The sequence below is a fragment of the Labrus bergylta genome, chromosome 9 (genome assembly GCF_963930695.1).
Source record: "Labrus bergylta chromosome 9, fLabBer1.1, whole genome shotgun sequence".
Lineage (NCBI taxonomy): Eukaryota > Metazoa > Chordata > Actinopteri > Labriformes > Labridae > Labrus > Labrus bergylta.
Genome location: NC_089203.1, coordinates 25,242,051 through 25,263,276, shown reverse-complemented (window position 1 = coordinate 25,263,276; position 21,226 = coordinate 25,242,051). Strand labels below are relative to the sequence as shown.

Below are 21,226 nucleotides of genomic sequence, written 5' to 3'. Positions count from 1 at the left end.
TGAAAATGTGACCTCTCCCTCCGTCCTCCCCTGTTTTCTACCTGTTTAATGTCGAGGACTTCCTTTTTTGTTGCCGTGGTATCTGTGGTGGAATTTCTGTAGTTATTTCGATTATAATGTACAGATGTTAGGTTAGGTTTATTCACTGTTCTCTAATGTCAGTCAGACCTGACAGAGTTCAGTTGTTATTAGAACACCAAGTACAGCTTGGAGAGTGTCAGCTGTTCTGTTCTGATATCTGCTATCAGGATGTTTGGTAGACTTGTTGTCTGCTCCAGTGCTATTGACGTCACAGGTTAGTCTAGGTGGGTCAATGTGACCCTGATAATGGTAATGTCTTTTAGGATACATGCGATGCCTTTCAAAAAGTTCTGCACATGTGATTGAGCAAGACACGAGAACAGAAGTGTGATGTTGATCCATGTCTCCTCATGAGTATTCTTCTTATGTCTAAACTTTCATCACCGTAAGCCATCTGAGTCAACTGAGTCTTATTGTGTGGAGTTAAGTCTTAATAATTTCCACACAGCTCATATGGGTTCATTTTTTTTCTAGAATCATATTGTGGTGTCGTGACAACACTAAAAAAGAAGAGAGAAAAGGTTTCAGCAGCTTCTGATCGGCCCTTCTTAAAGCAGGAAGCAGCTTGACTGTGATTATATCGTAGTTGTGCACGACCTCGGCCAGATGACGTAATCGTCAAGATTTTAGATCCTAAATATCGAACATGTTTGAAATAAAACGGGGCGTCCCCGACTATCGCAGAGCAGATCGGGGACGTTAAGATTGGAGCTTTATACCACTCACACTACAAGATAATCTGAGCAGATAATCAGTTCTGAGCAGCCATGAGTCAGGAGCCACCCTGGGATTGTCAGGAAGGAAGAATCGGACCTAAAATTCTCCAGCAGTGTGAGCCAGGCTTTACAGAATGTTTAATATCAGATTTATATTTCTTTGAACATTTCAGATCTTTTATTATAAAATAACATGTATGCAGATTACTGATCGGACACGACAATTGAGGACTTGACACACACACAGATTTTTTCTCCATAAACATTTATTTCAAATAGATTTAGAAAAAATAGATTTTTTTTTTTTTTTACAACTTTTTCCTTTATATGACTTTTTATACAGTACTTTATGTGCATTTAGAAAAACTGACAAACAAACAGCAGTTAATGAGGCAGCAGAGAGCAGACAGCTCTGACAGGCAGCACGGACCAAAACCACAAAGGATGCTGGGATATATGGAGAAGTGCAGTGAATCAAAGAACAAAACCAATCTAAACCGGATCAGACCAGGTGTAAACTGGATCAGACTGGTTCTAACCTCAGAATAAAATATGAACACAAAGTTTGTTTTTAGGTTTTTCTTTTTATAAAAGTGCAAATAAAAATGTCCGAGTGAGACATCAGAACTGATAGTAACAGAAAGGGGTTTGTTCTGGATCAAAGAGAAAACACACACAAACACTCTCAAGCTGATTTACATTCAGAGAGTTACACACACACACACACACACACACACACACACACACACACACACACACACACACACACACAGGTAGACAGACCAGTGTACAGGTGGAGATTTCAGTAACTATGGGAACTCAAGTCGAACACATGCGAGCACAGAACTTTGGCAACACGTCAGGCTGAAGGTTGAGTGGCGACTGGAAAATACAGCAGACATCTTGTTGATGATGTCACAGTGCGGAGTGAGGCAGGGATAGGGGGCGGAGCCTGGCGGGGTCAGATGGCGTGTTTCTGGATCCCCGGGATGAACTCCTTGGCATTTGGGTTCAGATTGCTGTTCACCTGATGGAGAAAAGGACCATGAGGCATCGCTTTGTGGCAACAATAACAACTATTTTTATTTATTAAAATATGAATGACTTTATTTGTTTTCACATCATCATTCACACCAGAATTTTAACGTGATAGTATTCTAGTCAAACATCAAACAATATCAATACCTGTTTTGATACCATGGCAACAAAAGTCCTACGCACCCAATATAGGGAACCTTTGTGTTTTTATCAAAAACTGCTGCTCACTGTCCAAATTGTAAAAAAGTGTGCCGAAGTGCAATTTAGACAGTGTGTAGGATTTTATTGTATGGAAACGAAAAAGTATCTAAGTTCATTACATTTCCTCAGAACTCACCACAATTGCGAAGTCTGCGTCAGCATGCACATCTCCGTCCAGGACGAGCAGGCTGATCTGGTCCTGCAGCTGGCTGACGGTCTGACCGGGGAGGTCTCTGGACGGGATGAACCACTCCCACTGCTCCTCCTCCTCCAGCAGCTCCTGTACGCAGCGCTCGATAAACTCCTCCTCCCACAGCTCCTCCTCCACCTGCAACAACACGCACGCACCCCGCGGACACGCACACACACACACACACACACACACGCTGTAAGAACAGGACTGAAGACATATCTGTAAAATGATTCTGAAAAAATCATTGTCTGTTTGAGCGCCATGCGAGTCACAGATTTCAATGTAAAAGTCGATTTAATAAAACATCCAGGCTCTGTGCGGTTATAATGATGCATTCATGTGCTGACCTGGTCTCTGTCTGACACGCTCACCTGTCTGTGTAAAAGATGATGCAGTCTCAGTTTAATCATAGAATCACAAACTTCAAAAGCTTTTCGTTAGTGAAAAGTTGCCAAAGTTTTTGTTACTCTGGTCTATTTGTGTTAAAGTGTTGAAACATGTCTCCGTATTAGAGTTGTCATGATACCAGAATTTACCTTTGATAGGATAGTAAAAGTCAAACGATATCGATACCTGTTTGATACCATGGTAACAAAAATAGACGGCAACCAATACTGGGTCATTTCTTGTTTTTAATGATAAAACACAGACTTCAGGTTGCTTACAATGACTGTTTTAGGATCTTACTTAAAAAGCCAAGGTGGAGTAGTGCAAGTGAGCTATTTGTGAATGCAGGAGTTAACACCTTACAAGCTTTATTAAGGAACCTTATGTACAGATTTATCGGTCGCTTGAATGACTCAAAGAATGTAATTATAATGCTGCTGTCGAACCCAAGTTATAGTGTAGTACGCTACCTGTCATACCTTTGGAGACAGTGGTATAAGTGCCTTTTATAAGAGGCGGGAATGTTTTTATTCTAATGTATATGTGTGTTGTCTATTTTTTGTATCGTATGTCTTTTAAAATGGACCTTGAATCTAATAATAAAAGTTGATGATGATGATGAAACATGAAAAGCAAACTCTAAAATAAACATGTAATATCCATAATATCTATTTATTTTTGTTTTTGTTATGTTTTTTCATGTCAAAAATATAAACGTTTGCCAGTTAACAAAGCCGCCAAAGTTTTGTCTAAAATGCATTGGCAACGTTTTGAGTTTCAGAACAATTTCTGATGGATTCATTACTCTTATTGTCAAATGAAATAGTTGTATTTTTTTTTTTTAAAAGCTTTGTTACTTTTAGATACCATTAAAGGCTTTATATGCGATTTTTTGATCCAACAGATGTCGCCCTTGAGCACCAGCATGAAACCAAATAGTAATCTTTATTATGCTCGTATCTTCACACTGCATGTAAATTTACCTGAAATAAGCGTGATCTAGAAACACAGTTAAGCAGTGAGTACAGTATGTTATTCTTCTTTTCTCTAGTCCCTCAATTAAACAACTTTTATACACGAGGGGAGGAGTCAGCCGGCCGTCCTGACGACATAAACAAACTGAAGATAGGACTCTGAAAACATCACAGACAATGGGACTCGGGTGTTACACCCATTGTAGACAGTCATGACTCACAGAGTTATTTTCAGAGGATATACTTGATTTATATTACATTTAAGTAAAAAAATCGCATCTAAAGCCTTTAAAAAAAGATTAAAAGAGGCTTAGAAAAGCTCCATAAACTTAACATCGCCTACGTTTGATTTTAATAATGAAATGAGCAAACATGAAATGAAAATAGTATGGTTTCAAAATCTACCCTTCTGTGTGTTGTGAAACAGTTTCACCTTTCCCTCAGGTGTTGCTGTGGGCGGGGCTCTCACCTGTCTGTTGAACTCCTCCTCGTTCTCCATCCACATGTACTCAGCGAACGGGTCTTCCTCGGAGATGAACTGGTTGCTGAGGATGACCTCGTTGCTGATGCTCATGTTGTTGCCGTTGTTGAGACTCGGGTCCTTCATGGCTCTCCTGGATCACAGAAGTCACGCCTTCTTCAACACTGCAGAGCACACAGGGGACACAGTTAACCTCCAGACAGCAACACAGAGGACAGATTTAACCCTCACACAGCCGAGCAGTTGCTCCGTTATGTCAGGGTCGCTGTTATGGCCGCTGTCTGCTTTTGCTCAGGACTGGAGCTGTTCTCTTTCCCCATTCCCACAGTGAACACAGCGGAATAACTCACTAACATCCACAGAGAAACGTCAATTAAACATATTAAAATAACGTAAGAACACACAACGCTGAGTTTTTACATCTAAAATACCTGAAAACCCGATTTCCCCGACAGCACAGGACACAACGGTCAACTCTGTGTCGAACTCTTCTGAAACTGTAATGGCCGCGCTGCCCCTGTTTGTTTACATCTTTGACGTCACTTCGTGCTCGCTTGTGATTGGGTAGAACGACCTGCTGCATTCAAGTGATACATAACTTCATTAAACTAAACGGTACTTGAAAATCGGAAAAATGGGCTCTCATTCACGTGTATAGATGATGCTACATGTAAATAGTTAGAAGAACATATCGACTGGCTTTTCTTTTACCAGATTTCTGTGCTTCAATCTATACCAAAAGACAATTATTTCAAAGTGTCTGAAATTACTGTAGTGCAAAAATACCCAGGGCTGTGTTATGAAGAATGCAAATGGAAAGACAGGGAGAAAGTTCATATATTGTCAAAAAATTACAGTTTTTCTAATCTTATACTGTGTTATACTAATACCTTTACATAATCAGGTAGGCGAATGTAACAAAACGCATTGTTTTGTCAAATGTGTCAGCCGAGATCTTTTTTATGGTCTCGTAATTTTGAAACATAATACCAAGGTTGTTTTTAATTTAATTTTATATTCTTTACCAAAAATAGATGCATACATATCGTCTCCCTGGACTTTTTACCAAACTTGGGCATGGATCTTCCGGATGTCCCGTGAAGGCAGCAATGTAGTCTTTTAGAAGACTGGATACGGATACCGACCCGTCTCTCTTTTATTTTGACTAAATTCATTGCAGCTCAATGAAAAGACTATATAAATAGCAGACTTTTTCTAACAGTTAAGCACACATACACAATTAAAAAAAACTATTAAGAAGATGAGAGAACAGCGAGAACACGAATCGTCATTTGTTTCATTCACGTCTCGTTGAAGTAAACTAAACATCGCGATACTTCAGCCGACCGTGAGGAACAGTGTGGAGCTCGCTGCGGTAGCTTCAAGCTACGCAGTGCCAAAAACTGTGGTAAGACTGTGTGTTTTTTTGCAAACATACGTGTTAGTTATTATTTGTAGTTGATAGATTAAAATAAAACAGTTTTCACTCAGTCGTATTTGAAAGTTGTGATTGAATTCAAGTCCTTACGACGTTGTTATTAGTGTTAGTGTGAACAGTCGTGTTAGTAAAGCTGGCCTCTACTAGCATGACTAGACCTGCAGGACTATGTCTTAATATGGACTTTATATTATAATTAGCCAATGCATAACTCATTTATAGTGGTTTTGCATGACCATATATATACATGTTGTCTGAGTTCACAAAATTAGGAGTAATATTATCATACCATAGCTGGAGTCACAGTGCAGGTCCAGTGTGTCTGCTTCCCTTCATTTAAAACCTGTAGTTCAAGTTTGCACACAACTGAGTTTTCATGCATTCACCTACTCGATAGTGTTTCCCTGTGTGTATAATCATGCTTGAGCTGTGTTATGAATGCTACAAGTCAGGTTGAGTTTTGGTCCAGTTTTGTCTCTTCTTTCAAAATAATTGGACACTCATTTAAGTCATTCTTGTTGTGATCAGACTTTTATATTCACATAGAGGCTTAACTGATTATGCACATCTCTCTTTGACTATTTCCTACGGTTCTCAGAGGGTTATTCTTATTCTTGTCCAGATCAGTTCATTTCCTCCCTCCTTGTCTTGAGGTGAATTGTGAGACTGCAGGGCTTTCCTATTCTTCTTTAATTACATTTAACCTTTGCTCATCAAAGTGTTTTTCCCTCCGTTTACTGCACAAGCTGCTATGGCTCATTGCCTCGCCACTGTCTGCCGTTGTCTTCAATAGAGGCGGTGTTTGAAGAGTGTCTCTGCCTCCTTGTGTTTCAACAGAAATAAGACGTTCTTCAGAGAGGAGGGGGTTCACCTGCACTTTTACAGAGTTTATTCTTTGCAAACAAGACATGAACTGACATTCACTTCCTCCAACCCTTAAAGAACAATCTTTTTTTTCCCTGCCTGCTTCGATCTTTATCTTGACTCGCCTGCACTGAATCATTTTGAAACCAGTGAGCAGATCCACTTTGTGACGTCATGTCTCAAAAGTCACAGTCAGACGGAGGTCAGAAACACTTTGCCGTGGGTCGGGGGCTCCTGGCCGCCGCAGAGACCTTGAACTTCAGCATGAACGAACAGAGATCCAGCCGGCAGATGGGGGGCATGTCCTCGGGTGTGGGTGGTGGTGGCATGGAGGGCAATGATAGCGGCTCCCAGATGTCCAGGCTTGGCAGCAGCAACCATCTTGGCAGCACCATGAAGCTGTTCGCCAGTTTAGGGCTGTCGCCCTCTGACCTGGATGCTCTCGCTGAAATCCCTGAAGAGGACATCAGCGTTGAGACGCTGCCGCACATCCTCAGGCAGCTCAAGAGCCGCAAGGGACAGGCAGGGGAGCGGAGGGGGGCGTCTTCCATGTCTTCCATGTCCTCTGAGGCTGCATATCAAGGAGGAAGAGACAGCTGGGCTGACACACCCATGGGGAGGATAGGGGGTCCTTCTCTGGGTCAGGGTTCAACACGGGCCCAAACCTGTTCAGACTTTGGGTACAGTTCTCTGCAGGACGTCACTCCCAGCCGGGCCTATAGCCTAAACTACAGCAGCAGCAGCAGTGGTGGAGGAGGTGGGAGCAGGGAGAGGCTGTACTCTGAGCTTTCCCACCATGATTCCTACAGCAGCCTTGGCATGGGCCTGTCCTCCTCAGACCCCATCTTTATGTCGAGGAGAATCGGCCCCCCTCCACACAGAAAAGTCCAAGACTTCTTGGGATCCATGCCCCCCCTATTCCCACATGTGTGCTCTCTTTGTGACTTTGACGTTCGTTCCATCATGGTGAGTACCATCCAGCCTCCTTCCTCTCTTCTTCTCGGATTAATACAAAAGTTTCCGGTCAGACGCCTGAGCTCAGGTCACTGACCACTTCAGTCAGCGCCAGATGGTAATCATCCATCATGTTTCCAATGATCGGAGGCTCAGTCGGCATTCTGTAATTTCCTTGTTTTAGTCAACTTACAGCATGTGTCTTGATTTTCTTACCTGAGAAGCTCTGCAGCAGTAAACAGTCAAATTCGGCCTCTGCAGTCATCATCAAAGGTCTTAATGCGGTAGTCTACCCTATAACCACGTTCTTGTCGTTACCCGTCCTCCTTCACGTTGGCTTCCTCCAGCTAGGTAGTTATTCAAGTTATTCAAGTTACACCAAGATCATGTCACAGTAGAATTAAATGTAATTCCTTCCATGATGCGTTTTTCAGAAGAAGATTTTAGTGTCTGTAAGAATCAATGCAGTCTAGTCTGACATGCCCTGGACCAATCAGCAGCTCTTTACACGATGACATCACTTAATGTCTCTTACTTCTTCGACCTCAGAATCAGCTGTTAAACCCAGGTGGATCAGCTCGTCCAAACTTTGGCGGCTTTGTTAAAGTTCAAAACAAAAAAAACCTTGTTACTGGCAAACGTTTATATTATTGACATGAAAAAACATAACAGAAACAAAAACAAATAGATATTATGGATATTACATGTTTATTATATCTTGTTCTGTTTCATGACTATATTTATATTTAATGACTCAGATCTGGTTCAGGGTCTAAACTCAAGTAGGACATCTCCAAACCTGGATGTTTAACCAGCCTTGAACGTTTACCTCGACTCTTCCATTGACATAAAATGTTAATGACTGGTGTTTTTCTTATTATCATGATGATAATCTCACCCATAAAGCTGTGCTCTGTGGGATTATAAAAACATATTTCAGAAAGAACAGATTCATGCAGTCATTCATTTAATATTTGTCATTGTTGTTGCAGCCAGTAAACTCACTCACAGAGAAAACAGAAGGCTGTGTTTTGAGCATATATTTCATGACTCCTCAGTGTTTAAATACTGACTTAAAGACATTCATCTTTAGTGCTTTTGTTGAATAAACCACTCTCAAGCTTTAGGTGAAATATTCCTTTAAAGGTAGGACACATGGAGCAGAGACGGCTTGTGTTGTAACTCTATTTGAATGAATAGGAGTGGAACCAACACAACGATGGACTTCGACATGCTGAAAACAGACGGCTGCTGCTCAACATGTGAGACACTCAAATGCACGATGACACCGTCAGTATTTAACCGACGCTTGGAGATGTAATGTTTTTTTTTTTCTCCAGGTATCCAGAGTGGGACCCTGGTATGTCGTCAGGCAGAGGGTAAGACTCACTCACTGACCTCGTCCATGGTTGCAGCTCTACTGATATCTGACTTATCTCGTGTCTTTGTTTCAGTGGGGGTCTTCTGGATACCCCCAACCTGTCGTCGGGGCTGCTGGGACCTGCCCCCATGTCTTCCGCTCAGACAGCAGGAGGGATGTCCTCCAGCTGGGGTAAGACACAAGGATGATATTATTGTTTCTGTGCAGGGAATGAACTGATCTGACTCCTCTGCAGGATGTACAAAACAGTGTTGTTAACATTGAGTGTGTTGTTCGTGTGCGTCAGGAGGAGGTGGAGGTCCTGGTCTGTCAGGAAAGAACCAGCCGATACAGAATAAGGTCAGTTTGTGCTTTTCTGTCATTAACACAACTTACTGATGTTATTAAACAAAAGGTGGTGGGGGGGCTTTTTGTCCTCTCCCTCAAATTAGTTAATCCATCTCCTCAAATAATTCATATTCCTTTAAATTACAGATTATAAAAGTAATCCATGCACCTCAGTAAATAAAATCTGCATCCGTTTTCAAGTATCTGGTTTGCATTTAAAGATTTAAAATAACAAATTTAGGGCAACAATTTGAATCAACAGCAGAGGAGACCTCGAGTTGATTCATGTTTTGTCAGTTGAAACTCTGCACAAAATACTCACGCAATGAAACACAGACACACTGATGGTTTTCAAGTTATGTAAGGTGGAGTGTTATGGGTCATTTGTGAAGTGTGCATAATGTGAGGTGGGTGTGTTCAAAGGTCTTTTGAACACACGTTGGTTCATGTCTCTGTGTCTCCTGCTGAACCACACGGTAGTAAAATATATATATATATATAATATATATAAATATATGTAACAATGCAGTAATCAGACTGAAGATGGATGTGTTCTGTGGTCAGCTGAGGAGCAGGGTGGTGGTGGTGAAGTACGACAGGAAGCCGCTCAGCACCAAGACTCTGTTCGCCTTCACTGAGCCTTTCGGCGTCCTGAGGGAGCACCTGGTGCTGAAGAATAAGGTGAGCCTGATGTCTGAACAACATCATCCAGGAAAGTTCATCAATACTTTCATACTCATTGATACCATGTGTTTTAAAACGACATGAAATGTAAGATGGTATCAAAAACCACAGAAGCTTTAGAAAATACATCTGTTTCATAACACAGAATAAGTGCATCAAAAATTGCAATTTTTGTTAATTAAAAATGATAAATGTCCCAATATTAGATGCCCAGGACTTCTGTTTTTGTTGTCGTGGTATCAAGCAGGTGTTGATATCGTTTGATACTTATTAGAAATATATTTTTAAAATTCTGGTGTCCTGTTCTGGGCTCTCTGTATCTTTTCTTCTGTGTTCATCAGTCACAGCATCTCATTAAAGTAAATGTACCTGTGTGTCTCCATCAGGCCTTCTTTGAGATGAACAGCCACGAGGAGGCTCTGGACATGGTCAACTACTATGAGCAGCATCCAGCGTCTCTGTACGGCAAACCGCTCACCTTTTACCTGTCCAAGAGGCTGCTGGTCATCGAGGTAACAACGCTCCTCTTCATCACACTAATGAAAATAGTCAAACCTTGACTAAAACACATATCAAACCTATCCTTAACTGAAATGTTTCCTGTTTTTGACCCTCAGAAAGACGAGCGGGCAGCAGACAGGCCGTCTGACCGACCTGTCAGAGACGTCAAAGGTTACGGCAGCCAGGTGGTTTTCTTCTCCAACCTGCCCAGAGAGGAGGAGAAGAAGATGGAGCTGCTGACCATCGCTGCACGTTTCGGCACCGTGGAGAAACACCTGTTCTTAACCGACCAGGTAAGCTATCGATTTTAGACTCTGTCTACATCAGGGATGTGATTCATCCGGATTTTCCCTCCTGAAAAATTAACCCAAGAGACTTAAATAATCTCAGACAGTGTTTCCTATGAATATACTGGGCAGGTTTCCCAGGTATATCTGCAGCCACCTACGTATTGTTATCTGTTTTTGAATTTGTATTTATTTTTTGTCTGTATAAGATCGCTATCTAAAATAGATTAACTAGCAGACACTCTTCCCTCGCTCTCTGCCTCTTGAGTTTGTGTTGCGAGTAGCATTTGTATATTCTGCAGGTGATCGAAGAGAGACAGAGAGAGACAGAGAGAGAGAGAGAGAGAGAGAGAGAGAAATGTCCAATGTTACTCCTTTGATGTTAACAAACCTTTCTAAAAAAACCGTTCGGTTGTTTTTTTTCAACTGGATGTTGCCGATATTATTCTGAGTTTTTCTGTCTTTAGCCTACATAAAAAACCTCTGCACACAAAGCTCACATGTGGAAATACCAGAATCCCGAATTGTACGACCCCTCTATTAATTAAATGAAGAAACCAGTGAAACTCAAATAAGGTCATTTCTTTAAAAAAATAATCACATTCTGAATTATATTACATTTTTCATATTGTTTATCATTCTTAGAAGTGCATAACCAAAACAAATGAAAAATCTAGTTATGTTATATGTATTAACTATACATATGTATTTATGTGTAAAACCACAGCTTTAGACATTTATGCAGGGGTGCATATGACTTATGTAGGGGCGGCATGAAATTTGTCATCAGTGATTTACCTTTACTGTCCCCACTGGTGTGCTAACAGCATCCTGTCAGTGAATCAAAACATTTTCCTGATCCGTGCAAGTCTTCTTATTGTGTCTCTGTTTATGTGTGAGCAGGCGTTTGTCCAGCTCGGGACCCCCGAGGATGCAGAGATGCTGGTCAAATATTACAGCCTGAACCCGCTCACCATCAAAGGACGACCCATCCGCCTCAACATCTGCACCAAGTACAAGACACTCAAGTGAGTACAACACACACACCTGTAGTAAACTGGACAGGGTATACCTGAGAAAGGGACTGTGAGTGTATTGTTTTTAGCTGGGAATCCTGAGGTAAAAGATTGTGTCGCCCACCCACCTTCTGGTGAACATGAAGGCAGACTAACGATCCGCTCTAACTCTGAGTTTTGTTTCTGTCAGTGTGAACAGGAGACAAGGAGGCGCTGCAGGAGACAGTCGAGGCCAGAGGAGCAGCAGAGCAAACACAAACTCCTCCTCCTCTGCCACTGGAACCAGAACCTCCTCCAGCTCTCTCAGGACCTCCTCCTCATCCAAGTCGTCCTCCAGCTCCAGGAGCAGAGAAGAGAAGAAGAAGGAACAGGAGAAGGAGGAGGAGGAGAACAAAGTGAAGCCTGCTGAGAAGCCTGCCACAGAGGAGGAGGAGGAGGAAGAAGAGGTGTCAGGAGTGATGGAAGGGGAGGAGGAAGGCGGGGAAGTGGGAGAGGAGCAGTTAACCGATGGAGACGTAGAGGGAGAGGAGCCAGAGAGAGCAGAGACTGTGGAGAAAACAGTGGAGGAGTCAGAGGAGGTCAAACAGGTGATGGTAAAAAAAAAAAAAAACTGAAACGTGTGTTAACAAAAAAAAACTATGAGGAGGGAAATTATTTACACATATCAGGTTATTAATTTACAAGAACACTTGAGTTTAAATGTTAATTCATGTTCTATTGTTTCAATGTATTGATCATAAACTGTTGTCATGACATCGCTGATCAACATGACACTGATCAACATCAGTTTGTAAATCTCTCGCCCTTTAAGTTTTTTTTTCCAGAAGTTTTCTAAATGTTTCGCTGTATACGCAGCTTCCTGGTGCTGATGATGTCACTTGTGACAAGCCTGGAGATGTGGACGGTGCTGAAGGTGAGGTAGAGCAGGGGGCGGAGCCTGAGGCGCAAACAGAAGCAGCAGAAACTGAAGAACAGGAGAACAAAGAAGAGCAGAGCACAGAACCAGCAGAGAGTTCAGAGATGATGGAGGGATCAGCAGAAGAGGTACGCTTTAATTTAACACTTATCACCTGTACAGGTTTAAAACCTTCTGAGCTCTTTTGGATTATTTCAACAGTTATAACCTTTACCAATGAACGTGTAAGGCCCAAAGCACGGGAACTGGGTCTGGTGTGAGTGCGGCCTCAGTGTGTGGTGTGCTGTTTTAGTCTCATCTTTGCTCTCCACACACTATAGGAACAAAACTGTTTAATCTATCATCATTAGTCCTCGTGTGGGCTCTCATATTTTCAACATCCGTATATTTGTTTTGTTCAGGATGAGGACTTCCTGGAGAACATGGAGGACTTTGTGACGCTGGACGAGCTGGTGGAGGATGACGATGAAGTTCACGGAGAGTCTGACAATATCGGTACCTGGTTTTTACTCCAGAATAAAATGTTTTATACCTCAAATATAAATTGCACTCTTAGGTATAAAAGTTCATATACTCTCTAATCAACTTCCAAAGTCTATGTATAGCAGCTAATTGTAATTTTCTTTTCTGATGATGTAATCAGTCTGATATTTAAGATGTTTTAAAAGGAGGCTGCTGCAGAGGGAAACTAACAATAATTCTGTTTGTTTGTGTCTCTTCACTGCAGACAACACGAGGAGAGGGGTACGTATTTGAAGTTTACGTTCATGTCTGACATGCTGCAGGGCGTCACAGCAGCAAAAAAACAAAACATTTAATAGATAAGAAATAGACTTAATGAATGGGAGGAGTTATCTCATGTCTGCAGTGGTGATTAGATTTCTTCTTTTTGTTCCTCCAGGGGATGAGAGTGGTCAACATAGTCGGCTTCAGACGAGGTTATAACTTCCTGGACGAGCTGCTTGGACTCGCTCAACCTTTTGGGAAGCTGGTCAAACACCTGGTGCTGGACCTGAAACCTGAGGTACACCTGACCTCAAACAACACTGTGTGATAGTTGAATCATCAGATCTGGTTCCCTCAGGGGAACACTGATGTGTGATGGCCAGAGGTAAAGCCAGATTTTCTTTATAAATATTGATCAGTCATAGTATTTCAGTCTATTTTTTTATTTGTATTGTGTTTGTCAGGCCACAGGAGTCAGCCCTTGTGTAAGGAAACATTCACATAATACCAACAACAACAACATTATTAGTTATGATGTTATAATATCGGACTCAGTATTGTATCGGTGCATATGTGTCGGAATCAGATGGGAAGTGAAAAAAAGTGGATCGGTGCACCTCTCCTTGTAAATTTCCTTTTTCTTGATGAACCAGTTTATCTGCTCAGGCAGACAGCTGATGATCTATCACTGTGATATACTTTTTGTTAATATGTCATGTTGAAGTGTCACATGTGTTTCCAGGCGTATCTTCAGTTTGAGACGGAAGAAGAAGCTCGCGCCATGTTTAAGTTTTATAACAGTAACGTGACGGCGTCTGTGTGCGGCCGACCTGTGAGGATCAGCCACTCCATGACCTACCCGACCATCCAGGTAAACATCTCTACTTCACATCCTGTGAAGTCTCAAACTCTGTCTCATGGCCACAGACAATCTTTCAGTGAATATGAGCAAACATTCAGAGTTCAAAGAGAACATGAGTCTGAAAGACTGGTGTTATCTGTGTGGAAGGGAACATTGATTTAGAATTGTAGACAAAGACCGCTATTGTGTAGTTGAAGTCAGCTGCTTCAATTGGTTTGTTTTCAACCTCTGATATACAGTGGGTACGGAAAGTATTCAGACCCCTTTACATTTTTCACTCTTTGTTTCATTGCAGCCATTTGCTAAAATCAAAAAAGTTCATTTTATTTCTCATTAATGTACACTCAGCACCCCATCTTGACAGAAATGTAGAAATTTTTGCAAATTTATTAAAAAAGAAAAACTGAAATTATTCAGACCCTTTGCTGTGACACTCATATTTAACTCACATGCTGTCCATTTCTTCTGATCCTCCTTGAGATGGTTCTGCTCCTTCATTGGAGTCCAGCTGTTTTTAATTAAACTGATTGGACTTGATTAGGAAAGGCACACACCTGTCTATATAAGACCTTACAGCTCACAGTGCATGTCAGAGCAAATGAGAATCATGAGGTCGAAGGAACTGCCCAAGGAGCTCAGAGACAGAATTGTGGCAAGGCACAGATCTGGCCAAGGTTACAAAAGAATTTCTGCAGCACTCAAGGTTCCTAAGAGCACAGTGGCCTCCATAATCCTTAAATGGAAGAAGTTTGGGACGACCAGAACTCTTCCTAGACCTGGCCGTCCAGCCAAACTGAGCAATCGTGGGAGAAGAGCCTTGGTGAGAGAGGTAAAGAAGAACCCAAAGATTCAATTCAATTCAATTCAATTTATTTTGTATAGCGTCAACTCATAACAAGTGTTATCTCAAGACAAAAAGCAGGTAAAATACCTTACTCTTTGTCTGTTAACATTACAAAAGAGCAGGTAAAAGACCTTACTCATTGTCTGTTAACATTACAAAAAGCAGGTAAAAAGATCTTACTTATTGCTATATTACAAAGACCCGGCCTATCCATCATGAGCACTTTAGCAAAGCAGAGGAGAGGAGCCCGATAACTGAAGGCTTTACCCCCCATAGTCCACTTGGAGACTGTAGGTACCACCAGCAGGCCTGCACTCCGGGACCGCAACGCTCTCGAGGGACAGTACGGCACTAGTAGCTCCTTCAGGTAGGATGGTGCCTGGCCATTTAGTGCTTTGTAGGTGAGAAGAAGGATCTTGAATTCTTTTCTAGACTGTATAGGGAGCCAGTGCAGAGAAGCCAACACAGGAGTGATGTGGTCCCTTTTCCTAGTTCTAGTCAGTACATGAGCTGCAGCGTTCTGGACTAGTTGAAGAGTCTTTAGAGATTTGCCAGAGCACCCTGACAAAAGAGAGTTACAATAATCCAGTCTGGAGGTAACAAATGCATGAACTAGTTTTACAGGATATTCCTGATCTTGGATATATTACGGAGGTGAAAATAGGCTGTTCTTGAAACTTGACTGATGTGAGAGCTAAAAGACATATCTTGATCAAAAAGAACTCCTAGATTCCTAACAGTGGTGCTAGATGCCAGGCTGATGTCACTAAGGACAGTTAAATCACTAGAAAAAGTCTCTCTGAGGTTCTTAGGGCCTAGCACAATAACTTCAGTCTTGTCTGAGTTAAGTAGCAAAAAAAGATCACTGTGGCTGAGCTCCAGAGATGCAGTAGGGAGATGGGAGAAAGTTCCACAAAGTCAACTATCACTGCAGCCCTCCACCAGTCGGGGCTTTATGGCAGAGTGGCCCGATGGAAGCCTCTCCTCAGTGCAAGACATATGAAAGCCCGCATAGAGTTTGCCAAAAAACACATGAAGGACTCCCAGACTATGAGAAAGAAGATTCTCTGGTCTGATGAGACCAAGATGGAACTTTTTGGCTTTCATTTTAAGCGGTATGTGTGGAGAAAACCAGGCACTGCTCATCACCTGCCCAATACAATCCCAACAGTGAAACATGGTGGTGGCAGCATCATGCTATGGGGGTGTTTTTCAGCTGCAGGGACAGGACGACTGGTTGCAATTGAAGGAAAGATGAATGCGGCCAAGTACAGAGATATCCTGGAAGAAAACCTCTTCCAGAGTGCTCAGGACCTCAGACTGGGCCGAAGGTTCACCTTCCAACAAGACAATGACCCTAAGCACACAGCTAAAATAACAAAGGAGTGGCTTCAGAACAACTCTGTGACCATTCTTGACTGGCCCAGCCAGAGCCCTGACCTAAACCCAATTGAGCATCTCTGGAGAAACCTGAAAATGGCTGTCCACCAACGTTCATCATCCAACCTGACAGAACTGCAGAGGATCCCCAAATCCAGGTGTGAAAAACGTGTTGCATCATTCCCAAGAAGACTCATGGCTGTACTAGCTCAAAAGGGTGCTTCTACTCAATACTGAGCAAAGGGTCTGAATACTTATGACCATGTGATATTTCAGTTTTTCTTTTTTAATAAATTTGCAAAAATTTCTACATTTCTGTTTTTTTTTCTGTCAAGATGGGGTGCTGAGTGCACATTAATGAGAAATAAAATGAACTTTTTTGATTTTAGCAAATGGCTGCAATGAAACGAAGAGTGAAAAATGTAAAGGGGTCTGAATACTTTCTGTACCCACTGTATACTTCTGTCCTGAAGAAAATAAAGCTTCAAGCTGAATTCAAGTTTTTAAATCAAGGCCAATTTTTTGTTACACATCGCGGCTCTAAATGACTTAAAAGGTTCATTATGTTTCTGACTGTCTCCAGTAGATTTCTTCACCCTGCAGCGGTGAAACAGGCTGTGATGTCTGAAACATCATCCTTGATGGATCAAAGTCTGTCCACTAAGAGATTTAGTTTTTATCACTGACAGGCTCAGATTGTTATTCTATTCTGACAACATTACAGAAAGGATCTCTACAGAGAGAGAGCTTTTTGTTACATCACTCTCTACATTCACACCAGACTTCATGGATAAAAACAGGAGTTCTGCCTCACAGAGCACACGAGTCACTAGTCTATTTCTGTACAGGATAATGGTCTGTGTTAGATCACAACTATTAATTTAAAAAAAAAAACAAAGTCACAGGTAGAGCTGTAGAGATACCAGAATTTATTTGCCCTGATAAGATCGTGGTTTTCAATGTATACAAGGCGAATGTATTATTGATTTAGACCTTCAGATGTGTTCAGAAACAGTAAGGTTTGATTTTGAAGCTCAGCAGGAAAATGAAAAACATCTACGTTGACTTTCCTCCGTAGTGTTGGTTCAATATGCTGTAATCTTTTAAACTAAACAGACTTCATGATCAAAGACTGCATAGACAGAGTTACCCATGAGAAGAAAACCAGGATCAGTTTTTAATAGATTAGATTTAGTTTGGGATTGTCATTGTTTTAGTAGAGCGGTTTATGATTTAAAAAGAACAATGACAAAGAAAAGAGTGACATCCTTTTCTTCTCACGTTTAGTTTTTGAACGAGCTGATGTTCTGTTGAAGTGAAACTAACTTCTATTTAAAACAAAGCTTGTGTCCTTCTCTCCTTTTTGTTGTTCAGTGCGGCTCCAGTAAGGTGGTGTACATCGGTCAGATCCCCAGCAGTAAATACTCGGACGAGTCCATCCTCACCCTAGCCGAGCCGTACGGAAAAGTCAAGAAGTATTTCCTGAACCGGATCAAGAAGGAGGTACAGAACCAGCACAGAGTCTTTAGAGCTGCTGGAGATCAGATTAACACCGACGCTCTGACCTTTGTTCTGTCCTCAGTGCTTCATTGAGATGGAGGAAGTGGAGGATGCCGAGAAGATGGCCGAAGACTGCAAAGCAAACCCGCTGAAGTTCAACGGGAAACGTCTGACGGTCTACGTCAGCAGGAAGTACAGACATCTCAAATACGGGTCAGTCTCTTTTTCAATCAATCAAACTTTATTTAAAAGCTACGTGCTTTGCATGGAGCAGAAAAGTGGAATGTTAGAGAAGTGATTTAAAGAGCCCATATTCTGTCCTTTTTGGGGTTCGTATATTTAATCTATGTACCTACTTTTGTACGTTCACAATAGCTAAAGTCATAAAAAAGTGTCTGTTTTCATGAACTGCTCCTCCTTGCTCCCTCTCCGCTCTGAGTCCGTCAGCTACGCTCTGTTGAGCCCACACTGTTAGACCCCACGTGGGCCAAGTCTGCTCTGATTGGTCTGCCGATCCGCTCTGTCGTTATTGGTCAGTTCCTCAGCACGCTTTTCGGAAATTTCAACATGAGCTGCAGGGCTTGCCACAACGAGCCAATGGGCTTAGATCAGTGATCTCACACTGACAATGACGCCGCACTGACAAATTTTTATCGAGGGGGCTAGAATCGAGCGTTACATGCAGCTAATGCTACAGCTAACAGGAGGATGTAGGAGAAGACGTGTTTCCGCGGACTTTGGATTTTTGCACAGATGTTCCTAAACATGCACAGGACACTTGGAAAACACTAAAGAGCTGATAAAAGCATAATATGGGACCTTTAATGACTAATGCACACCAATAAATAATGATAGACGGGTGCCAGTGGGCCTGGCAGTTATTTAGCGGCCCCCATGTAATGAGGCTGTAGTCCTCATTGCAGCGGCTGTGGCTTTCGATAAATAAACTTAAACTAACCATAGAATTATAAAGTACGACTTAAAAGCCAGACTGAAAAGAGGAAGTTTTAGATTGTTTAAAAAAACCTGAATATTCTCAAACCGTCTTAGATCCTCTGGTTGGCTCTTCCAATCACTCGGAGCGTTCTGTGTAAAATGCTTCAAAACTAAATTTCACTAAAAGTTACCATATAGACTGTTAAATCCATTATTTTAAAGAAACAAAACAAATAACAAATGAAGATCAGAAATGTACTGAATTTGATGTCCTGTGTTCTTGGTTCTATTTGTTGGAATTTATATTTGTAAGACAAAAAATCTGAATGTGTAAACAGTTTAAATATCCTCTACAGAGCCTCTAAAGACCTGAGTCTTTTAATCTCCTTTCTTACTGACCTTTTTATACAGCTTTAACACATTTTTATTGAATCGGTTTTAGGCATCGATTCTCCAGCACACAGAAGAGAGAAAGCAGCAGCCCACCTCCAAAATCGTCCAAACATTCGGAAGAACCTCCCGCTAAGAAACTGAAACCGACAGAGGAGGAGAAGGAGAAGAGGGTGGAGGAGGAGCCAGAGGAGAGGAGAGAGGAGGAGACACCAGGCCCTGATGTCAATGAAAAGACAGAGGAGACGATTCCAGATGTTTCTGATCAGAACCAGAAGAACAGTCAGGATGTAGAAAGTGTCCTCATTAAGGTCAGTGTTGAATTGAAGGAGATCCGAGCTCTGTTTGTGTCTGATGTTGTGATTTCTTCCTCTAAATGTTTTTGATATGTTTTTATAGGTGTGAGCATCACGGAGTCATGGAAGTGCCTTAAAGCAGAATCAAATAATAGAATGATCAAATATGGAAGTCTGAATAAAAACAAATACAATCTTTGTTAATGTAATGATCAATAGTGTCACAACTTTCAAAAGAAAAAGAACTTCAGATCTTCAGTCATATTTTGAACCAAAAGAAAACTGCAGAGGAGCCTCTAATCAGACTTATCATTATCAAAACATGCAGCCACACGAGGCTAGTCGAAGGGACTGGGTCGTAAACGGGGATCAGCTTTCATTTGAAGTTTGACACTATTTATTTTTTTTCACCATTTTTATATAATTATCTCTCTGTAAAGCTGTCAATCAACTGGACGGGACTTCTTCTGCAAGCTAAAATGATAAAAAGTTAAAGTGTAAAAATAATTAGATTCAATGTTATCTTTATAAAAGCTGCTGTGCTTCTGCTTCTCAACCTTATCCATCAATCCAGTTCAGTTATATAATGAATGACATTTCATAACAGCCAGAAAGCTCAACGTTAGACATTATCCTCAACAAAGTGGAGCTCAGACTGAAAGGATTCATGAGTATAAATCATGAAGTGTGTGCTCTTGTGTCGCAGGAGGAGGAGATATCCACCAATCAGAACAGAGACACTGAGACTCCCCTGCAGAGCACGCCGTCTCTGCTGCTGCCACTGACATCGGTGTGTTTAATATTAAAACTCATCATAAAATGATTGGACTAAACTGTTGATCTGCTGGCGACGGGAAATAAAGTTCACCCTCTGAGCCACATTTCATCACAATCATCCAACAGTTGACATGTTTCAGTCTGAACATAGACCTTTGTTCTCTCTCTCAGGTGAAACAGGAGGAAAACATGGAGACATCATCGACCAATCAGAACGGACAGGCCGAGGCTGCCCCGCCCCCTCAAACCAAACCCAGCGTGGCTTCTCTGCCGCTGCCCCCCCACGACCCCGACGCTCCAATAGGTGAGAAAACAGTGAATTAAAACAGTTTTTAATTCATCAAAGACGTTAAAATGATTCTATAATTATTTATGTAATTAGAAACATGACAAATATATATTTCTGCATTATTTTAAGTTACAACGATTAAAAACAAATGGGTGGGACTTTTCAAGCTCGCAGTCTTGACAGCGTTTCTCATTTCTGACTCACATGGATGTCATAAACAAACTATAAATACAGATGGTTGACTTTGGCTCAGTTTGCAAACATCTTTAGAAAACCATTTTATGACTGATTCATTAACAGACTGTGTGTGTTCTTGTGCAGGTGTTGAACATGTGAAGATGGGTTATTACTGTCGCGTCTGCTTCCTGTTTTACTCCAATGAAGACATGGCCAAAAAGACCCACTGCAGCAGCCAATCACACTACAACAAGCTGCAGGTGAGACCCAGCTCCGCCCACACAGAGCTCCACTGTACCTCAGCTGATAGATTCACCTTAGACTCCACGTGGTCTTACACTGAATATTGTTCATATTTTTCAGCAGTTCATTGAAACTCAATTAACAGAAGGTGACGGTCAACACTTCACACACAGCTGTAATCTTTTAGTAAACTGTAGAGGAAGATGTTGATCCTCAGGTGTCCGTGAAGTCATTTAGAGTCAGCTAAAGCGATGATTCAAACACTTGTAGTGTGGGTTTAAGTCCAGTTTTACATCAAATGTTTGTTTTCTGCAACAAAAAAAAATTCTAAAAGAATTCTTTGAAATGCCGAAAGTGTCAGAAACAG

The 21,226-nt window shown here is 41.6% G+C and overlaps 2 protein-coding genes across 4 annotated transcripts in view; one reads left to right on the top strand and one right to left on the bottom strand.

Annotated features, from left to right (window-relative positions):
* Positions 1–1,360: 1,360 nt before the first annotated feature.
* LOC109987331 (polyadenylate-binding protein-interacting protein 2) lies at positions 1,361–4,614 on the bottom strand. Its single transcript, XM_020638372.3, has 4 exons — positions 4,503–4,614; positions 4,060–4,235; positions 2,173–2,364; positions 1,361–1,824 (listed from the first exon to the last, which is right to left on the bottom strand). Exons 2-4 carry the CDS (start codon positions 4,195–4,197, stop codon positions 1,759–1,761), a joined length of 396 nt encoding a protein of 131 aa, XP_020494028.1. The 5' UTR covers positions 4,198–4,235; positions 4,503–4,614; the 3' UTR covers positions 1,361–1,758.
* Positions 4,615–5,326: 712 nt separating this feature from the next.
* The window catches only part of matr3l1.2 (matrin 3-like 1.2), a 150,973-nt gene continuing 135,073 nt past the window's right edge, over positions 5,327–21,226 (top strand). Inside the window, exons 1-22 of one of the 3 annotated variants that reach the window (XM_020638383.3) lie at positions 5,327–5,479; positions 6,347–7,339; positions 8,528–8,589; positions 8,668–8,706; positions 8,782–8,879; positions 8,995–9,047; positions 9,600–9,716; positions 10,106–10,231; positions 10,337–10,513; positions 11,411–11,535; positions 11,714–12,110; positions 12,379–12,567; positions 12,841–12,934; positions 13,167–13,183; positions 13,341–13,463; positions 13,908–14,036; positions 17,626–17,754; positions 17,834–17,964; positions 19,130–19,388; positions 20,080–20,163; positions 20,322–20,454; positions 20,761–20,876. In XM_020638383.3, the coding sequence (XP_020494039.2) occupies positions 6,548–7,339; positions 8,528–8,589; positions 8,668–8,706; positions 8,782–8,879; positions 8,995–9,047; positions 9,600–9,716; positions 10,106–10,231; positions 10,337–10,513; positions 11,411–11,535; positions 11,714–12,110; positions 12,379–12,567; positions 12,841–12,934; positions 13,167–13,183; positions 13,341–13,463; positions 13,908–14,036; positions 17,626–17,754; positions 17,834–17,964; positions 19,130–19,388; positions 20,080–20,163; positions 20,322–20,454; positions 20,761–20,876 (3,390 nt within the window). In that variant the 5' untranslated portion in view covers positions 5,327–5,479; positions 6,347–6,547. Of the gene's footprint in view, positions 5,480–6,346; positions 7,340–8,527; positions 8,590–8,667; positions 8,707–8,781; positions 8,880–8,994; positions 9,048–9,599; positions 9,717–10,105; positions 10,232–10,336; positions 10,514–11,410; positions 11,536–11,713; positions 12,111–12,378; positions 12,568–12,840; positions 12,935–13,166; positions 13,184–13,340; positions 13,464–13,907; positions 14,037–17,625; positions 17,755–17,833; positions 17,965–19,129; positions 19,390–20,077; positions 20,164–20,321; positions 20,455–20,760; positions 20,877–21,226 lie in introns of all 3 variants that reach the window. The other 2 variants (XM_065958443.1, XM_065958445.1) reach the window with 2 other exon arrangements.

Coding starts and splice junctions, on each gene's coding strand:
- LOC109987331 (XM_020638372.3), bottom strand. CDS start 4,197: ATGAAGGACCCGAGTCTCAACAACGGCAACAACATGAGCATCAGCAAC. Junction 2,365..4,059: donor AGGAGGAGTTCAACAGACAG/GTGAGAGCCCCG, acceptor GTGTTGTTGCAG/GTGGAGGAGGAGCTGTGGGA. Junction 1,825..2,172: donor ACGCAGACTTCGCAATTGTG/GTGAGTTCTGAG, acceptor TTTCTCCATCAG/GTGAACAGCAATCTGAACCC.